Below are 17,711 nucleotides of genomic sequence, written 5' to 3'. Positions count from 1 at the left end.
GGCGCCGCCGGTAGCGCCTGGCACCGCGGGCTCTCCCCAGCCCCCCAGAAGCCGTCTGGGCTGCGGGACGCCTGGGTATTCTTCTGGTCGCTCTCGCTCTTGCGACCTTGAGCAAGTCCGTGCTCTACGACTCCTGAGTTGCCCAGGGCTGTAAAACCAAGAAGGTGAATCTTGAAGATGTGTGGGTGCCCGATGCGTCCCATCTCTAAGGGGTAAGCCTAGAGCTAAGCCCACCCAGAACTCACCCTGGAAGCCTCATTTGTTGGGGCATTTACCATCCAGAAAGGCTTATGAGCCTCATCCACTGGGCAGTGGCGCTAGGCTCCTCTTAAGGCAGGTGAGCTGGGGATTAGGATATTGGGGACCTTAGGCTGCAAGACCTTAGGCTAGCATACTTTACCCCCAAACTCAATTTTTCCTTCTGAGAAATGGGGGTGGAAAAGTGCTGGAGTAAATTCACAAGCATTCATCAAGCCATGTGGGGCAGTGGGGTTTGCCCTTGGTGGGCCTCCTACACGAGGCCCCAGTGCTGCTCCTTGGCCCCTAACAGCCTCACATCCTCACACTGTGCTTTGGTCTGGGCCTTAACCCTAAGCTCACAATCAGTGGATGGAATATAGGAAGCTGCAATACTGGGTGAGTTATTTTGGGGTGTGTGTTTAAGCAAAGGGATAATCATTTAAAGATGACATAACAGAGAGAATGTGTGGGGGGGGGCGGAGAGAAAGAATAGGTCTAGGGTTACATCCATTTACTTATTTATTTCATCCATTTATTTATGATTTATTTATGGTGCACAGATGTTTATTGAGTGTCTCCTATATGAAACTACCATGCTTGGCACTGGGCCTGGGGAGACAACTGTAGGAGTGGACAGTGAAAAAGGCTCTGTCCTCATAGCACCTACATCCAGGGCAAACTGAATGCAATCCAGAGGGCACTTACATCACAGGCGCTGGCCTCCAACCCATACCAGGTCAGGCCTCTGTCCTCTTTGTTTCTCTGAGGCAAAGCTGAGTTGATTCTTAAAGGCTTTGAACATGTGGATATGAGGGGGAAGGGCATCCCAAGTGGAGGGGACCTCTAGTCAAAGGCACAGTGGTTGGATCACTGTGGGTTGAGTCTGGGGAGCAGGAAGGTTACCTGGTGTAATGGACACTAGGAAGCTAATTAGAGGCAGGTCTCAGAGCCTGATCATACTCCCTAGAAAGGAATGCCTGAAGACAGGGAGGTGTTTGAAGATTGTCTCTAGGCAAAGTGGGAGTGATTTGAACCTGAGTGAACAGAAAGGATCCCCTGGGACAAGAGAGGTTTGGGGGCCTCACTTTGAAAATAAAGGACAAGCAATGGCTCAGGAGTTTCAGCTGCAGTTTCAGGAGATAACAGATCAAAAATCGGCTGGACCACTGGAGAGTCGATGGGACAGGCCTGGTGCAGGATCCTGCTCCACCTATACTACCCAACTTCTGGGACTTCAGATATTCTGGGTTTTAGATATGCACGCGCAGCGTATGGATCCAAATCTCAAGTCTTCCCAGCAGAGGCCCTTGCGGGCGGGTCTGCATGATGGCGGTGGAGCCAGAGAGCATTTTCAGCACCGGTCGGTGGACAGCACCCTCACCGAAAGGAGGAGAGGGAGGCGGGAGGAGTCAGAACTCTGGGGCTGTCAGCCTCTCAATCACTGCCAGGCCCCGCCTCCAACCAACACCGCTTGGTCGGTTGGTGTACCGCTCCAAAATTGGATGAAATATGAAGGACAAGAAGGAAATCGAGCGGGGAGAGGGAGGAGCAGGCGTCCCCAGGGACGGGGATTGGTCAGAATGCGACCACCCTATTCCCTCCTGGAATACGTCCCACTAATGAAGCTACGTTCTCTGACTTCAGCCGCCAGTCTCCTGCTAAGTCTTGCTCCAGGTGCAGTCGTGGCAGAGCGAGGGTCAAGTGCTCCACTGCGCAGACGCGGAAATAATTCACAACACCCTTCCACTTATTGGCTGTTCCCGCCTCGAATTAGCAAGCCCGCTATCCAATCTAAGAGCGTCTCTAATTGCTCCGCCTATCCCTCGCCCGGAAGTTGGCTACAGCCGAATCTGCTTTAGCTAAGGCTCTCCAGTAGCCAATTGAGAGAAGGGAGAGGAGAATCGGAGCCGCCTAAGAGCCAATGGCAGGAGGCTTGGCATGACGCTACGGACATGGCGACCGCAATCGGTCAACTCCGGGACGTGTCGGGCCGCTGGGTAACCTCAGTCGGTGCCCGGGGAGAGAAGCAGCGGCCCTATTAGTAATCGTACCCACGAGGCAGCGCAACCGTCCCTCAGGGAGAGCGAGCGTCGCAGCAATGGCTTATCACTCGGGCTACGGAGCCCACGGTGCGTGAGGTGTGGGACGGGCGGGGCGCGGCCTGGCCGACTGGAAGAAAATCAGTGGCGCGGCCCGCTCACCCTGAGGGAGAGGGGCGGCCGTTCCCGCTGCCCAGGGCAGGGAATATCACTTGGGTTTCTGTTCTGCAAGACTGCAAGGCGTCCCGGACTTCATCCTTTCTACCCAATAGCTTGGATCTCCATGTCAAACCCGGGGTTCCATGTCATGATCACCTCTCAGTGCCTCTCGATAGCCAGCTGTTGTTTTTCCTACCTTTGTTCTTGCAGGGATATCTTTCCAGTTATCTTCACCTTGCAACTTCTGCTCACTTTCCATGACTGGGTTGGGAGCTCAGAAACCCCAGGTGGACAGCTACTTCCAGGCTCTCTTCCTTTGCCTATGCTTAGTAAAAGATTTTCCGCAAAGGATTCCTCATCAAAGTTGTTTCTGAATTACCTATCCTTCACACAGCTTGATTTTCCTTCACTGATTGCCTGGTGCACCCAGGTTCAACATGGGGCTGCTCAGCCAGAGGAAAGGACAGGGTTTTGGGCTGTGGTTTGGTATTCCTTTCACCCACTCTAGTACTTCCAAATTCACAGGTTCCAAGCACAGGGCCCGGGCAGCTCCGGATTCCCCTCCCCTCTTTGATGATACAAGCGGTGGTTATTCCAGCCAGCCTGGGGGATACCCAGCCCCAGGAGCCGACGTGGCCTTCAATGTCAACCACTTGCTTGGGGACCCAATGGCCAACGTGGCTATGGCCTATGGCAGCTCCATCGCATCTCATGGAAAGGACATAGTGCACAAGGAGGTGTGGTCTGCCCCCAGGGAAAGGGGTGGCAGGATTTCTGGCTAGGGCTGGGATCCCACCTGATCTTCATAGTGGCCCTCAGGGAAGGAGTACACAGGAGTACCCTCAGGCTCTGGATGTGGCTCCCCCACAGCCTCCTCTCTTCCCTCCCAGCTACACCGTTTTGTGTCTGTGAACAAACTCAAGTATTTTTTCGCTGTGGACACAGCCTATGTGGCCAAGAAGCTAGGGCTGCTGGTCTTCCCCTACACACACCAGGTGAGCTTCCTACCAGGTAAACGGGCAGAAGACCAGCCCCCCCCCCCCTTGGTCAGACCTCAACTCCCTTCTCTCTTTTCTCTTCTGCTTCTGACCTGGCTGCTGCCACCACTGCCAGAACTGGGAAGTGCAGTACAGTCGTGACGTGCCTCTGCCCCCACGACAAGACCTCAATGCTCCGGACCTCTACATCCCTAGTGAGTCTCTGATCTGGATTGGGAGACACAGTGCCTTGTGGCATGAGCAGGAAGAGAGTCTTAACTTGATCCAATGTCTGCTTCTGGTGCTTTTTGTGTTGTGGTTGCTAGAACCCAGGTAGTTGGGGTGAAGTAACTAGTAAGAAACTTCCTGAATATGCCTTCAGTGTCCCCACAGCACTTTCTGCCTCTTAATCTGGACCATGTCCTTCATTAGCTTGGCGCCTTGGGCTTTGCCCTGCCATTTCCAGCTGTGGACTTTAGCCTGGTTCTTGCATTCCTTAGTAAAGCAGCAATAGTAGTAGCCTCTACCTCAAAGGATTGTTGTGGAAATTCAGAGAAGTGATGTGTGTTCAACATCTCCCCTGGCACATAGGAGCCCACAGTAAATGCTAGCCGTTATCATCATTAGTAGTTGTCTTCCAAGGCCTATTCCAGCTTTCCCTCCTCCAGGAAGCCTGCCTTAACCCCTTGAACAAGTAATTGCTCCCTTTTGGGTCCCTACAACTGCCTATCCACATGACACACATACTGTGCCGTGGCTGGCCAGCTATGCTGCTGACTTCTCCACCCTGTTAACTGTAGAGGACCAGGTCCAGAGTGGACACACTGAGAAGGATGACTCCAGAGGGGTCAGTCCCCAGAGAAGCTGCTAGGGAGGGCAGTCCACCCAGGTGCTCCAGGAAGGACAAATGTTCTTCCATACTTCATTCTATGTGCCTCTCAAAGCCACTGTGTAAGGCTGGCACTGGCATCCCCAAGTTACACGTTGAAGCCAAGGCTCAGAGGGACTTCAGTATCTTGAGACCACACAGCTATAGGTGGCAGAGTTGATTTCCTAACACCAGACACTGCCTTCTGGGAGGCACATCAGTCTGCTACCTCACAGGAGACAGAGGACAGGAATGATGAGGTTTAAATTGCTACTGAACCCCAGCCCCCACTGGCACTGAGCTCTTGTGAAAACTGCTCAGGGTTAAACTTGGAGTTCTCTGTGTTGTGAGGGTGGCCAGAGCTCATCCAGTGGCTGAGATGAAGTCATCCCTGTGGCCCTGGACTCTAGGGACAGCCTGGGTTGCCCACTGAACCTGTATTTTAACCCTAATAGCCTTGCAAAAAATCAAGCTCATCTTGTCTGGGATGTACTATGATCTTGGCTCATGATGTGTTTTGGGGGGTGGGTACTGGGGATTGAACCCAGGGGTGGTTTACCAGTGAGCTACATCCCTGGCCCTTTTTGAGACAGGGTTTTGCTAAGTTGCTGAGGCTGGCCTCAAACTTGTGCTCCTCCTATGTTAGGGCCCTCAGTTTTTGGGATTACAGGCGTGTGCCACTGTGCCTAGACCATGATGTGGTTTCTCAGACACAGCAGGAAACTCATGACAAGCTTCCTAGCATGGGGGCAGGGGAGGGGAAGGTGATTTGTGGTTCTGGGAGAAGATTCAGATGGCATTTATTCAGGGAGAGGACTGGTTGGAGAAGGGAAATCCTATGCAGGGTATTGGGGAATCAAATGTGGAGGTTGGACCATGTTGGGATATGTAGACAGGGGAAAATATGGAGACACTTGGAATGTCAGTGGCCTTGAATGCCTAGCAAGGATGCTGTGGATGAGGAAGCCAGGTTGACAACCACCCTCTGACTCTTGGCAGCGATGGCCTTCATCACCTACGTGCTGCTGGCTGGGATGGCACTGGGAATTCAGAAAAGGTCTGTGCCAACCCCCCTTTTCTCCTTCCTGGTTCATCTCCCCACCTCCCTAGAGGACTTGTGCCAGACACCAGCACCATGTCTCAGCCCACACTTTGCTGCCCCAGCCTCCCATCTCATCCTTACACCTGCTACAGGATGACTGGTTCTGACCTGTCCCCTCCCATGGCTACAGGTTCTCTCCAGAGGTGCTGGGCCTATGTGCAAGCACAGCACTGGTGTGGATGGTTATGGAGGTGCTGGCTCTGCTCCTGGGCCTTTACCTGGCCACCGTACGCAGTGACCTGAGCACCTTCCACCTACTGGCCTACAGCGGCTACAAATACGTGGGGTGAGCATCTTTGGGCTGGTGGAGAGGTGTTTGGGTGGAGGGGGCTTGGAGGAGGGGCCTACAGACGTGGGTTCTAGGTCTATATAGCTATAGCCCTGAAGTATGGCCCTGTCATGTCCTTCCTCTATCTTAGCCACTAGCTCCACTCTGTTAGAGACACTGCTGTTTCCAGCAGTCTTCCCAGGAACTGAGTGACCTTTAAGATATTTAAGATATGTGGGATTCAAGAAAAGGGGTTTCATATCCAGGTCTTGGGTCTTACAAATCCATTTTGGTTCTGGGTCCCTGTGGGGACAGCTTGGGAATAAAGGGCCATGGTGGTGGGCAGGGTCTAGGGTGGGCCCAGGAACTTGGTGGGCAGGGTCAATCTCAGGCCTGGACCCTGCAGTCACCTGCTGCCTGCCTCCCCTAGGATGATCCTCAGTGTGCTCACAGGGCTGGTGTTTGGCAGTGACGGCTACTACGTGGCACTGGCCTGGACTTCATCTGCACTCATGTACTTCATCGTGAGTCTGGGCTGCCCCTTTTGCCTCCTCACCTGGGTCAGAGCTGGGGACAAGCTTCCCCTCCTGACCCATTCTCAGCACTCCTTTCTTTCAGGTGCGCTCTTTGCGAACAGCAGTTCTGGGCCCTGACAGTGTGGGGGGTCCAGCCCCTCGGCAGCGTCTCCAGCTCTACCTGACTCTAGGAGCTGCAGCCTTCCAGCCCCTCATCATATACTGGTTGACCTTCCACCTGGTCCGATGACTCCTAGCCCCAGATGGCACTGGTTTTTTCATACATTGAAAATTTGGTTTCCTTGACTTGGTGTGATCCTCATTTCTGGGCCTGAGGGAGAGCTACAACCTCTGGGCCTCTGCACTGTCCAGGGGACCCAACTTAGGGCTGTTTAAGAAGAGGGTGGACCCAACGAGGGCTTCCTAGAGGTTGTGGCCTTGGCACTGCCATGAAAGGCAGATGGAAGGGTTTCAGTATACACAAGTGGAAAAGTGAGGATGGAAGGGGCAGCTGTCCAGGAAGCCTGGAAGGCCTCTAATCCATCTGAGAGTGGGCCAGTGGGGCCTGAGGCTAGTGGGGCAAGATTAGCTGTGCTGGGGAATTTGCTCTGGGGTTCCCAGTCCACAGCCCACCATCTCACCCCATCTCTTCTTCAGGCCTTTCAGGAGCAGACTAGGGCCCATGTGTTTGCAGTAGTTTATTCATAGTTTGTCACAAATGGCCGGGGTGCCGGACTCCTCCAGGCAACATAGAAAATAGGTTCAAGAGACAGGGTGGGCTGGGGTCAGGGCAAGTGGAGACAGGGCTGGAGAGGGAGCCTGGGGATGGGGGAGGGCAGAGTAGGAATGGGCTGCCCCCCTGCTGAGCCTGCTCATTCCCGGTGCGGGTGCCCCCACCTGTAGGGGGAGCCTCAGGGTAAGGGTGGAGTGGGGCGGCCCAGAATTTCCAGGGTCAAGCTCTACCTGGTGGCAGGGCCCAAGTTTTCCCCGAAATGGACCAGGCCAGAAGTCCCACCCCTTCCAGGACTGACTGCCATGCCTGACTACAGGCTGGCAGAGGAGCCCCTGCCCCTGTTTAGAGCTCTGCCTGGCCCTAGTCCAAGGGGGAGGGCTCTGAAGGCGGGGGTCCCCGCAGCAGCAGTTTGGGGAGTGGAGAGGCTGGGGGCACCAGTGCCCCCTCCCTCCCCAGGGCTGAGGCCTCTGCGGCCAAGAGGCAGGGCTGGGGCTGCACAGGCGTCCGGTCCATTCTGGGCTCACTCCCTGGCCGGCTTCCCCCTTAGAAACTCACCAGCGTATAAACCATACTGTGGGAAGATAAGGCAGTGAGCCTGCGTCCTGAGCAAATCCAGCCACCCACCCAGTCACACCCTGGGTTTGCCCTCAGTCCTCAAGTTCAAAGGGCAGGAATTTAGGATTGGAAGCATGATCCCTAGAAGATCTCTTCCCTGAATTCTGACTGCCATGGGCAGGGTCTCACCTGTACAGGTAATAGAAGAAGGAGAGCAGGTAGAAGGCGAGTTTGCACCAGGACTCCTTCTGGCAGTAGTTAAGGATGTCAGCATTCATGATGGAGACCGCATCATACATGACCTCAGAGCCATCCGCAGGACGGTGGAAATACCTGGGACCGGAAGAGGCCTGATTACCTGCACCCAGCCCTCAGCCCCCATCTCAGTCTCCCCCCAGGCAGCTGCTGCCCTCACCTCCAGAGGTGGTAGAAGAGGAGGGGGATGTTGAGGCCCAGGGTCACCCACTCTGCTGCACACAGAAACATCAGACAGAAGAGGCCATGGATGGAGTATTCTGGGACCACCAGCTGGGGAGTGAGGGTGAGAAGTCAGCGGTCTGGTGCCAGGGCAGATCCAAGCTTCAAGGCGGTTGGGAGTTGGGGTCTGGGAGGTACCAACCCACCATGAATTCAGGGATAAAAGGCCTCTGGCCTCCCACACCCCCTCAGGTGATAAAGTGAATCAAATAGGCCCAAAGAGGAGGGCCTGGCTCTGAGCCACAGCCTCGGGGCAGTGCTGCACTGGGAGCCTTCTGCCACATCTGTGACACTGACCTTCCTCAGGAGGCAGCAGATGCGTTCGATGTTTTTTAAACGCTCGCGCTGTGGAGGAAGGAAAAGGCCTTGATGGGGAAGGCAATGGAGCAGGATCTGGGTGCCTCCCTCCCATTCCGCACGCGGCCACCAGGAGGCGGCAGAGCAGTCTCTACTGCATCCCCGGCACCGCAGGGAAGCAGCCGCGCGGTCCCCATGGCGACAGTAACCATGCAGGGGCCTTCACCCGCGTCGCCACGGCAACAGCCCAGAGCCTGGCAACTGCTGCCCCGCCAGGAGGAACCCGAGCCCGAAGCCCGCGCCAGGTGTTTGCTGGGGGCGGGGACAGCGAGAAAGGGGTATGGCCGCTGGCCCCCCCTACCGCACCTCCCCGACCCCACTCCCACCCCTGCGCCACCCGCGACAAATGGAAAGACAGATGGACGGACACACCTCGGCACAGCACATGTATCACTTACTGCCCGCGCTGGGTTCCCCTGGTCGATGGGGTTCTTGAAGTCGGTCCGCAGCTCGTCAAAGGCTATGATCTGGAGGAGGGGCGTGTGCCCGTCAAGGGTAGGGCAGCAACTGATGGCCTCCCACACCCATCCTTCCCTGGGATTGGAATTTGTATGCAGGGACGGGGCCATATAGAGGTTATTGCAAAACAGAGAAACTGAAGCCCAGGTAGGGGCAGGGCCTGGTCATGCAACAGTCTGGAATGGACTCCTAGTGTCCTGACACCCAATTTGGTGGTGTTCACTACAGCCTCTTCTCAAATATCCCAAGACATGGCCTCTTTTTACAGGGCCTTGTGCTGAGCACTAAAATCCCAGAGGCCTGGGACACAGCCCCTGCTTGGGAGGAGCCCAAGCTTTGGGGGGAGAAGTGATGGGGCCCTGGGGTATAGGAAGACCCCCTGCGGGAGTGATGGGGATTCAGGTTAACTCTAAGTAGGCCTTTGGTGAACAAATGAGAGAAAAGCAGTCCAAGCAGCAGGAATAGCAGGTACAAAGGCACAGGGTTGAAAGAACATTCAAGAAGCTGCATTTCAGATGCTGGGGTGAAAGTGTGAGGAGAGTGGGAAGAAAGGAGGGAATCGTGCAAGATGGGGCTGAAGAGATCAGCAGAGCTGGATTTGGGTCTCCTGTGAGGCCAGACCCAGGTGTTTGGGTTTGAACACAAGAGTAAGGGGAGTCATTTGTGGCAAAGTAGGGTAGTCAGGCTGAGGTCTTGGGGGTGGGGCACAGGCTGGCTAAACAAGACTTCCATCCTTGAGCTTTACTTATTAGCTCACTGACTGCTTGCAACAACCTAATGACTTAAGTGCTAATATTATATTCATTTGTTTTGCAGATGAGGAAGCTAAGACAGAAGTTAAGTATCCTGTCCAAGGCCAGTCTGTTTGTAGAGTTACAAGTACTGATCACTTTGTCATACTCAGGCCAGAGCAGTATGGGGACTGTTGAGTATCTGGGGAGGGGTGCTTGGTGGTCTGAGGAGAGTGGCAGTGAAGAAGGGGAGGTGTAGGCAGATTCTACAGTTCTCCAGGAGCCAGATTGCAAAGGGTGCACACAGTAGGGGAAGTAAGACAGAGGGGCACAAGGTGTCTTCTCTTGGGGTGTCTGGCTGGTGGCAGTGTCCTCACTGGTGGGAAATTTCTGAGGGGAGTAGGTGTTTAAGAGGATGATAGCCCAGACCTGAGAGAAGCTAGCAGAGGAGCTGCTGAGGTTCCCTCCCCATCAGCTTGAGGCAGCAGTCCCACCACCCCCAAATATCCCAGACCCCAGACAGCTCAAAGGGAAAGAACATGGGCTTCCTAAAGGGAGCTGGGGCCATCTGGAGCTCCTCCCCCAACCCATCATTGACTCTGGGCAGCAGCCCGCCTGATAGGCATAGTGACAGGGTCCAGCAGGGAGCGGAAGGGTGCCGTCTGTCTGCCCCCAAGCTGGCACCACCAGCAGGCAGCCGGTGTCGCACCTCCCACCCCTTAGGCTGCCTGGCGCTGACTCAGCCCCCTGGAACAAACAATCCCCCACGGTGACAGCTGACACCCGTCACTCACCACCAGGGTTGCCTAGCAACCAGTGGAACCAAGGTTCAGGGGCTGGAGCAGGATCTGGGGTCCTGCCCTGGAAGGTTCTAGTTCTTACCAGCTTTGGATGAAGGACCACACCTCCCGCCCCCTTCCCTCTTAGCCGACTTCACTCTGGGCACTGATGTCTAAAGCACTTACTGACAAGGTAACAGACTCTGGATGAATGGCTTGCTAAGATCACCCAGCTAAATGGCTGAGCAAACACTGCCTCATACATAGTAGGTGCTCCATAAATATTTCTTGAATGGACAAAGGTGTTACTTCAAAACTCAGGACCTTCCTCTCAGCCAGGTCACTCCACAAGGGCAAAGTTTGATTCTTATGTATCCTTGACTCCCTCAGAGCCTCCCAGAGCCTGAATTGACACAGGTGTGTTGGATGAAGGGACTCTGAGAATCCCCTGGGGCAGGGGGCTGAAAGGTTTTTTTGGTTTTTTTTTTTAATTCTAGCAGCTGGCTAGCCTTATGTTCCCCAGGCTGTGGTCCCCAATTCCTTCCATTCCTTAGGACCAAAGCCTCCTCTCACCCCACAAGACTGTCCAAGGCTCTGAAAGGAAGGAAGGAGGGAGAAAAAAGAAATAGCCACTGCGAGACCCAGAGTGAGAGAGAAGCAAAAGCAGGAGGGTGCTGGAAATGGGGTGCAGGTCTGGATGTGCCTATGGGGGCTCATTCCTCTCACAGCAGCGGTGCAGCAGAGTCAATTGAATCCTGATGTGAAAGAGAAAGGCAGTGGAGTGGCAGATGGCAAAGGGAGAGCTGGGAGGAGAGTGCAAGGAGAACCATGGAGCAGGCAGCAGGTCCCAGAAAAAGAGAGGAAGTAGGAAGAGTAGGAAAGAGGCAGGTGAGGCAACTGGAGGAAGAGAGGAAGGACGACTACGGGAAGGAGTACAGGGAGAAGGCTTGGAGAGGGGTAAGAGGACCCCAGAAGGGAAGGGAATGAAGATCAGGGCTGCATATGCTGGAGGTGAGCAGGAGGTGTCAGTGGCTGCAACAGACAGGACTGGAGGGGTCCCAGTGGGACAGAAACCTCAGGGGGCAGAGGAGGAGAGAGGGCTGAAAAGGGGGGCCCTGACCCCAACAATAAGCTGGAGGCTGACTGATAGTTCTGTAGTGAGGGGAAGGGGGCCCAGTAGAGAAGGCCCTTGAGAGGGCCCCAGAGAGGATGAGCTAGAGGGACCCTCTCAGAGAAAGCAGGATGAGGGATGAGACAGGGACATTCTGAAAAACCAGGTGTGAAGCTAGGCCAGGGTGAGGGGCAGACCAGGTAGGTAAGCACAAGACAAAGGGGATGTGGGAGCAGAAATAGGAAGGAAGCTGGAAAGTGGAGCAGAAACCTGGGCAGAGGGGTACCCAAAATGAGCTGCGGTGCGAGCTAGGTTTCTGGAGCTGCTTAGAGCCCCTTCCTTGGTCAGAGAGGGGGCCGGGAAGGGAAAGGGTTAATTGGCTCAGAGATGTGGGTCCTGTAAACAGATGCAGTTGCCATAGCAACCGGCTCCACCACTCCCGCTGGAAAAACCCAAGGTGGGGGGGGGGGTGAGCAACAGACAGACAAACTGCCTGACGGACAAACGGGGGTGGCTAGATTGAGGGGGCAGGAGGAGAAGGAACAAGAATCCCAGACTTCCATCCCCCATCCCACCATTAAGATAGGGCAAAGGAAGAGGGGGGGTCAGGGACCGACTGACATACCCACAGACAGGCGGGGGCGGTGGAGAAAGGGGGCCCCACCGGGAAGGAAGCCGACGCTGGTGGGTATTAATGGGGGCGAACAGAAGTCGACGGATGGGGGATAGCGGAGAGGAGGCTCCGAGTTTCCCCAGGGTTCTGAGGCCATCCACCCAAGCCCTCTCCCGCTCCGTGTGCCCCCCTGCCCCCCACCCCGCCNTTTTTTTTTTTTTTTTTTGTCCTTTTCCATCTTTCCCCAAGTGGCTTTTCCTTGCAAAATGCCTGACATAATACCAGAGGGGAACCTGGGAGTAGGCCTCCCCACCCAAGGGGCAGCTCAGGGATTTAAATACAAGCTGAAGAGGAGGGGATGGCAGGGCACAGTTTGGGTGGGACAGGCAAGAGACAGCACAAGGGACATGGCTTCTTAGGTAGAGACCAGATTTGTTTTCTGCAGGAAGAAGCTGTGCCAGAGGGCAAGGGGGTCAGGATCCTGGGTTTGGAAGGGGTGAACAGAGAGACCCCCAACCCTGGGTTGCACCCATATTTCCCAGAGAAGTAGCAACACAAGATGAGGTTCTGCCCTCTCAGGCTCTGAGGGATGGGAGAATAAGCCTGATGTGCTGCCTCAGGGATAGGGAAGAGGTGCTGGCAGAGTGAGGGTTAAGGCTGGTGCCTGGCCTCTGGCACGGTGGGCCTTCCGCCTCCGCCTGCCACAGGGACAAAGGGGCACGGTGGGCAGGCAGCGCATAGGCCTGCCTCTGGCAGGGCAGGGGGAGGCAGGAGCAGGCTCCCTATGGGCTCAAGACATAGGCCCAGTGCAGCGGCCCACCCACCTGCCCAAGCCGTACTCTATCCCCACTGCAGCTGGACGGCTGGAGCTGTGAGTGTGGGAGGGGTGAAGGGAGGCAGGGAAAGAGTGGGCTGCTGGGCCCCTGTGATCCCCATGCCCATCCTGAGTTCCGGCCCAGGGCTCTGGATCCCAGGTCCTGGATCCCCTGGCCACACTGCTGGCCTCAGGCACTGACTGTAGCCATGGGCAGCAAAGGCCAGGGAAGCCCTCAGCTCTTGGGAAGGTGGGAGAGAAGGAAGAGAAGAGAAACCCAGTGCAGCATACATGGGGGTAGGGAGACAGAGCCTTTGTTCCAAAGGAAGGTGCATGGTGGGGCATCTTTTCAAGGTACCTAGAGGCAGCAGCAGAGCAGCCCCCACCCCCACCCAAGTCACAGGTCCTGCATGAACTCCCTTGGGGGCCCTGACAGAACTGGGGTCAGGGCAGCAGGCAGATGGACCAGAGGGAGGTGGGGAGCCCAGGACACCCCAAAGCCACAGACTCAAGTGCCCCTGGAGAGGCAGAGGGAGGCACCTCTTGCTCCCTCCAGGGGCATCATCTGGAGAAGGTGCCCCTTCCTGTTCTACCCCAAGTGCCCCTCCTAGCAACAGCCACCACCAGCTGGCTTCACAGGGGTGCTGTCAATCTTGAGGTTGGGCCGTTCACCCCCCGAGGCTGCGCCTGGCCCCATCCGCTTTTTGATCTCAGCAGCCATGGTCATGAACGCCTGCTCCACATTGGTGGCATTCTTGGCACTTGTCTCCAGGAAGGGGATGCCCAGGGAGTCTGCAAACTCCTGACAAGGGGAGAGAAGAGAGGAGGAGGGGAGAGAAGGGTGAGAGGCAGAAGGCCCCAAACCCCTGGATGGCCTGGCCTGGGCCTGCTCACCTTAGCTGTGGTGTTGTCCACCACCTTTTTGGTGGTGAGGTCACTCTTGTTGCCCACGAGGAGTTTATTGACATTCTCACTGGCATAGCGGTCAATCTCCTGCAGCCACTGCTTCACGTTGGCATAGGATTCCTAGAGGGCCCAGGGTCCAAAGTTATTGATCTCCCAACTCCCACCCCTCTCCAGGCCTGTAAACAAGAATCCTTTCAGGGAGAGATGGGAGCTGTGGGCTCAAGGATCCAGAAAGAAGCCCCCTCTCCTGCTGTTCTCCATCTGGGACCCCAAAATCCAGGCCCAGCACAGCCACGTTGCCTGCCATCTGACTGTGCCTCCAGCAGCTCTCTCTGAGCCACTTCCAGGCCTAACCATATGTGGGAGCCAATGGCAGCAGGACAGAGGCAGGTCAGAGTGAGACAGGTAGATATGTCTTAAAAACCCTTATGGGCTTGGAGCCTAGTGGGAGGTGGAGGTCTTTAAAGGGGAGCCTTTTGAGGGTGCAGAGCTGAACACTTTTCCTATTTCTGCACCAAGATCCTCATCACTGGGCCTTAGACTCTCCGAGCAGCTTGAGACCCACCAAGTCAAAGGGCAGAACTTCTAGGCTAAGTGTTCAAGCTAGAGCTGCTTCTCTTCTTAGGGGACAAAGACAGAACTCATCCCTGGGCCTTCCCTAAGGCATTCAGAGGACAATGGAGGAACAGAACAGGACATACACAATGGCAAGATAGGAATGGAAGGCAGGTGCTGGGGAGCCCCAGGATTGTCTCTTGACTTTAGCCTGTAGGTACCAAATGGCCTTCTGCAGGAAAGGCGCCAGCTATGGAGACAGCATGTGCCAGGTCACAGACCAGGAAGGCATGGTGTCTTTAGGGAGCAGGGAGAAGTGGGATGTTACCAGGACACAGCCCTGAGTTGAGGAGGAGAGGAGCAGGCAGGCCAGAGCTCAAAGGGTGTTAGCCTGGATAAGACTGGGAACACCAGGAGCCAGTGGGGGGTCTCTCGCAGAAGCCGCAGGATCAAACCTGTTCTGGGAAAATGGTCCAGACAGGATGTGGAGGCCAGAGAATCAGCAAGAAGACAGAGACCAACTGGAAGGTAGTTGCTATAATTCGGAAAAGATGTGGAGTGCAGTGGGGGAGCACATAGGCCTAGCATCAGGTCATCCTGGGTGAAGCCCTGGCTTAGACATTTACTGTGTGACTTTAGGTATATCACGTGACCTCTGTGAGCCTCAGTTTCTTTTTTTGAATAAATAGTACCTCCCGGCAAGGCTGTTGTTTGCATGAAAGAATGAATACAAGCCTGTCTCATAACAAGTGCTTAATTAGCAAGTAAGGCTATTATCCTCATCACTGCTATTATTATGAGGGGACAAATTTGAAAGACATAATGGTGAGAGAATAAAGGGGCCTTGAGACACACTGGATGGGGGAGGGAAGAGTTTTCTGACAGGGATTCTGTTACAAAGATAAAGATGCAGGAGAGGATTTGGGGAGAGAAGATGAGGCCAATATTGGACATCTGAGTTCTGCAAATATCTGAGGCTGAGGAGAGGTATCAAGGGCAGGAAAGGTTATGCTTAAAGCTAGGAACCCTGGGTGTCAACCTTGGCTTTGCCCTTCCTGACTGGGAGATCAGGGGCAAGTTACTTAACACCTCTCCAAGTGAGTTTCCTCATATGGAAACACAGACTGCACCCTTAAGTTAACTAGGTAAAATAGTGAGATTTGAATTAACACAGACACCAAGTGCCAGCAGAAGCACAGACACAAAGGAGGGTATCTACAGTGAAAGCTAAATAGACTTCACAGAAGACAAGACAGAAGCCAAATCAAAGAACTGGCCAGAACCATGTAGGATAGTAAGGAGGAAGCCAGGGCCAGAGTCAGAAAGCAGAAAATATGGAATTGGGGGACAATACAGAATAAACCATAAAAAACACTGAAGGGGCTTGAGGTGGAATTCAGTGATATGAGTGTGTGTAAAGCAGAAGGTGGAGCACTATCGATAGTCCACTTTCCAAGAAGAGAGAAGAGAATGGAGTTAAAAGTCACAGGAGGTCAATCAGGGTGAGAAGTGAAACAAGGTCACTGCATTTGGCAGTCAGTCAGGAGGGCCTAGGTCCATCTAGCTTACCCCCCAGCTTGTTGTCCACAATAAGTGGCATGAATCCTCGGTGAGCAGAAAAGCCCTACTGCTCCTCAGAGCAGGGACTCTCTCAGCTCAGCGCTGATGTAAACTCTCATGTCTCCAGGGCCTGGCCCCTATTAAACAACAAGGTTTGGTAGGAAAAAAAAAAAAGCAGGTGGGATCCAGAGACCAGGCTTTCTGCCTCTGCCACTGTACTAGCTGCAGGGCCCTAAGCGAGATACCTCACCATCCTGAACCCAGGTCCTCATTTGTAAGATGGGAACATGACATAGATCTCTTACTAGCATTAAAAGGCAATATGAAGCCAGACAGTGGCACACTATAGTCTATAGTTCCAGCTACTCAGAAGGCTGAGGCAGGAGGATCACTTGAGCCTAGGAGGTCACAGCCTGGATAACAGAGCAAGACCCCTCCCTTATCAAAAAAAAAAAAAAAAAAAAAAGCAACTCTAAGGCTGTGATCGATTCTGTAAAGTAAAAGACATTGTAGGCTTAATTCTGCCTGCTGCCATCCACCTCTACTGCTAGTGACATGTCACTATATTAGACACAGAGTTCCTGGACCTCTGGGCCCTAAGCTTAGAGCTCCCTCGATTACTTATCTAAGGCCCTTCAATTGTTCCCCCTTCAATTGTTCTTCACATAGGAAGCCATGGGCCCAGCACAGTGGCCAATCAGCTGACTAAACCCCCACAAAATAGGTGACTGGAAGGTCTAGAATGAGGTGGTGGGAGGAAGTGTGAGGCCTGGTTCTGCAAAGACCCTGCAGCAGGGATGTGAGAGGATCATTTTTGTGGCCACTCCACTCCTTGTGAAATAAGTTTGAATATAAATGCTTCCCCTTTCTGGGGAGCATCAGCAAAGAGAAGACAGAAGAATAAAAAACAAGAGTCAAAATCTTAAACCCAAGGAGGCAAAGCTGAGGAGGGTAAGTCTGGGAGTACCTGGTCAGTGACGTCATACACCACGATGATGCCATGAGCCCCCCGATAGTAGCTGGAAGTGATGGTCCGGAATCGTTCCTGACCGGCCGTGTCCCACTACGACACAGTAGGGAGAGGGGCTGGTCAGTCTGAGTCCTCCCCTTCTAAGACACATGCCTCTGTCCCAGGGACCAGGGAGGAACCACACTCACAATCTGAAGTTTGATGGTTTTGCCATCCAGCTCAATGGTTCGGATCTTGAAGTCCACTCCAATGGTACTGATGTAGCTCTCTGTGTATGTGTCATCCTGGAAGGTTGGGGCCAGTGAAAAGGCCTTGGTGAATGGGCCTTTTCCTATATGGAAATTGTCCCTCCAGCTCTCTGTCCTGGCTGGGCTCCTAGCTGCCAAACTCCTGTTCTGAGCACCCCAACTTGCCAACCATGTGCCCTTGTTCAGTCAGATGCGCTGCACTGCTAGCAGATGCTGCAACCTCATCCTTAGTTCCCTTGTTTCTCCTTGCCCCAGTCCTCAGCCAGGACCCCAGATAGATGGTATGGGAGGCTTCTTACTCACAGCAAACCGCAGGAGCAGGCATGACTTGCCCACGCCCGAGTCACCAATCAAAAGTAGCTTAAACAGGTAGTCACTGGAGAAAAAAGACAGGAAGGTGTGAAGGAAGGCAGGAAGCCCAGCTGCCATCATCCTGAAGTCACTATTATAGCATTCCCCCCACACCATAATGCATGTCTTGATATGGTGCACTATAATGCTCACCAGTTATTAGAATTCAAACACCCCCCGCCCCAAAATAATCTAACCCATACATAGCACCCTCAGCTTGCTAAGTCCCACTTTATGGAAAAGGAAACTGAGACAAAGAGGACCATGACTTGTCAAGAATTGCAATCAGTGACAAAGCTGGCATCCTACCCTGATTCCTGACAA

General features: G+C 54.2%; 3 protein-coding genes across 5 annotated transcripts; 1 reads left to right on the top strand and 2 right to left on the bottom strand.

Moving 5' to 3' along the window:
- The first annotated feature begins 218 nt into the window (after positions 1–218).
- On the top strand, positions 219–6,474 carry Yif1a (Yip1 interacting factor homolog A, membrane trafficking protein). 2 transcript variants are annotated; one of them, XM_015503142.2, is made up of 8 exons: positions 2,126–2,369; positions 2,964–3,175; positions 3,329–3,433; positions 3,552–3,630; positions 5,283–5,340; positions 5,516–5,671; positions 6,084–6,177; positions 6,272–6,474. In XM_015503142.2, the coding sequence occupies exons 1-8, from the start codon at positions 2,339–2,341 to the stop codon at positions 6,416–6,418; spliced, it is 882 nt and encodes a 293-aa protein (XP_015358628.1). In that variant the 5' UTR covers positions 2,126–2,338; the 3' UTR covers positions 6,419–6,474. The 2 variants fall into 2 exon arrangements, 1 of the variants encoding a protein (XP_015358628.1); XR_007349284.1 differs by lacking the exons at positions 2,964–3,175; positions 5,283–5,340; positions 6,084–6,177; positions 6,272–6,474 and having other exon boundaries at positions 219–2,369; positions 5,516–5,655.
- Positions 6,475–6,853: 379 nt separating this feature from the next.
- Cnih2 (cornichon family AMPA receptor auxiliary protein 2) lies at positions 6,854–8,874 on the bottom strand. Of its 2 annotated transcripts, none has more exons than XM_015503141.2 (5): positions 8,689–8,874; positions 8,231–8,278; positions 7,872–7,984; positions 7,646–7,789; positions 6,854–7,472 (listed from the first exon to the last, which is right to left on the bottom strand). In XM_015503141.2, exons 1-5 carry the CDS (start codon positions 8,857–8,859, stop codon positions 7,445–7,447), a joined length of 504 nt encoding a protein of 167 aa, XP_015358627.1. In that variant the 5' UTR covers positions 8,860–8,874; the 3' UTR covers positions 6,854–7,444. The 2 variants fall into 2 exon arrangements, with proteins under 2 accessions (XP_015358627.1, XP_048663626.1); XM_048807669.1 differs by having other exon boundaries at positions 8,663–8,760.
- Positions 8,875–12,287: 3,413 nt separating this feature from the next.
- Rab1b (RAB1B, member RAS oncogene family) lies at positions 12,288–17,494 on the bottom strand. Its single transcript, XM_015503140.2, has 5 exons — positions 17,340–17,494; positions 16,977–17,072; positions 16,786–16,881; positions 13,692–13,823; positions 12,288–13,599 (listed from the first exon to the last, which is right to left on the bottom strand). Exons 1-5 carry the CDS (start codon positions 17,466–17,468, stop codon positions 13,405–13,407), a joined length of 648 nt encoding a protein of 215 aa, XP_015358626.2. The 5' UTR covers positions 17,469–17,494; the 3' UTR covers positions 12,288–13,404.
- Between the last annotated feature and the right edge of the window lie 217 nt (positions 17,495–17,711).

Source organism: Marmota marmota, unplaced genomic scaffold, assembly GCF_001458135.2.
Source record: "Marmota marmota marmota unplaced genomic scaffold, marMar, whole genome shotgun sequence".
In the NCBI taxonomy this organism is placed as follows: domain Eukaryota; kingdom Metazoa; phylum Chordata; class Mammalia; order Rodentia; family Sciuridae; genus Marmota; species Marmota marmota.
Note: the sequence above shows the minus strand (reverse complement) of the source record. Positions and strands in the feature narration are given on the sequence as shown.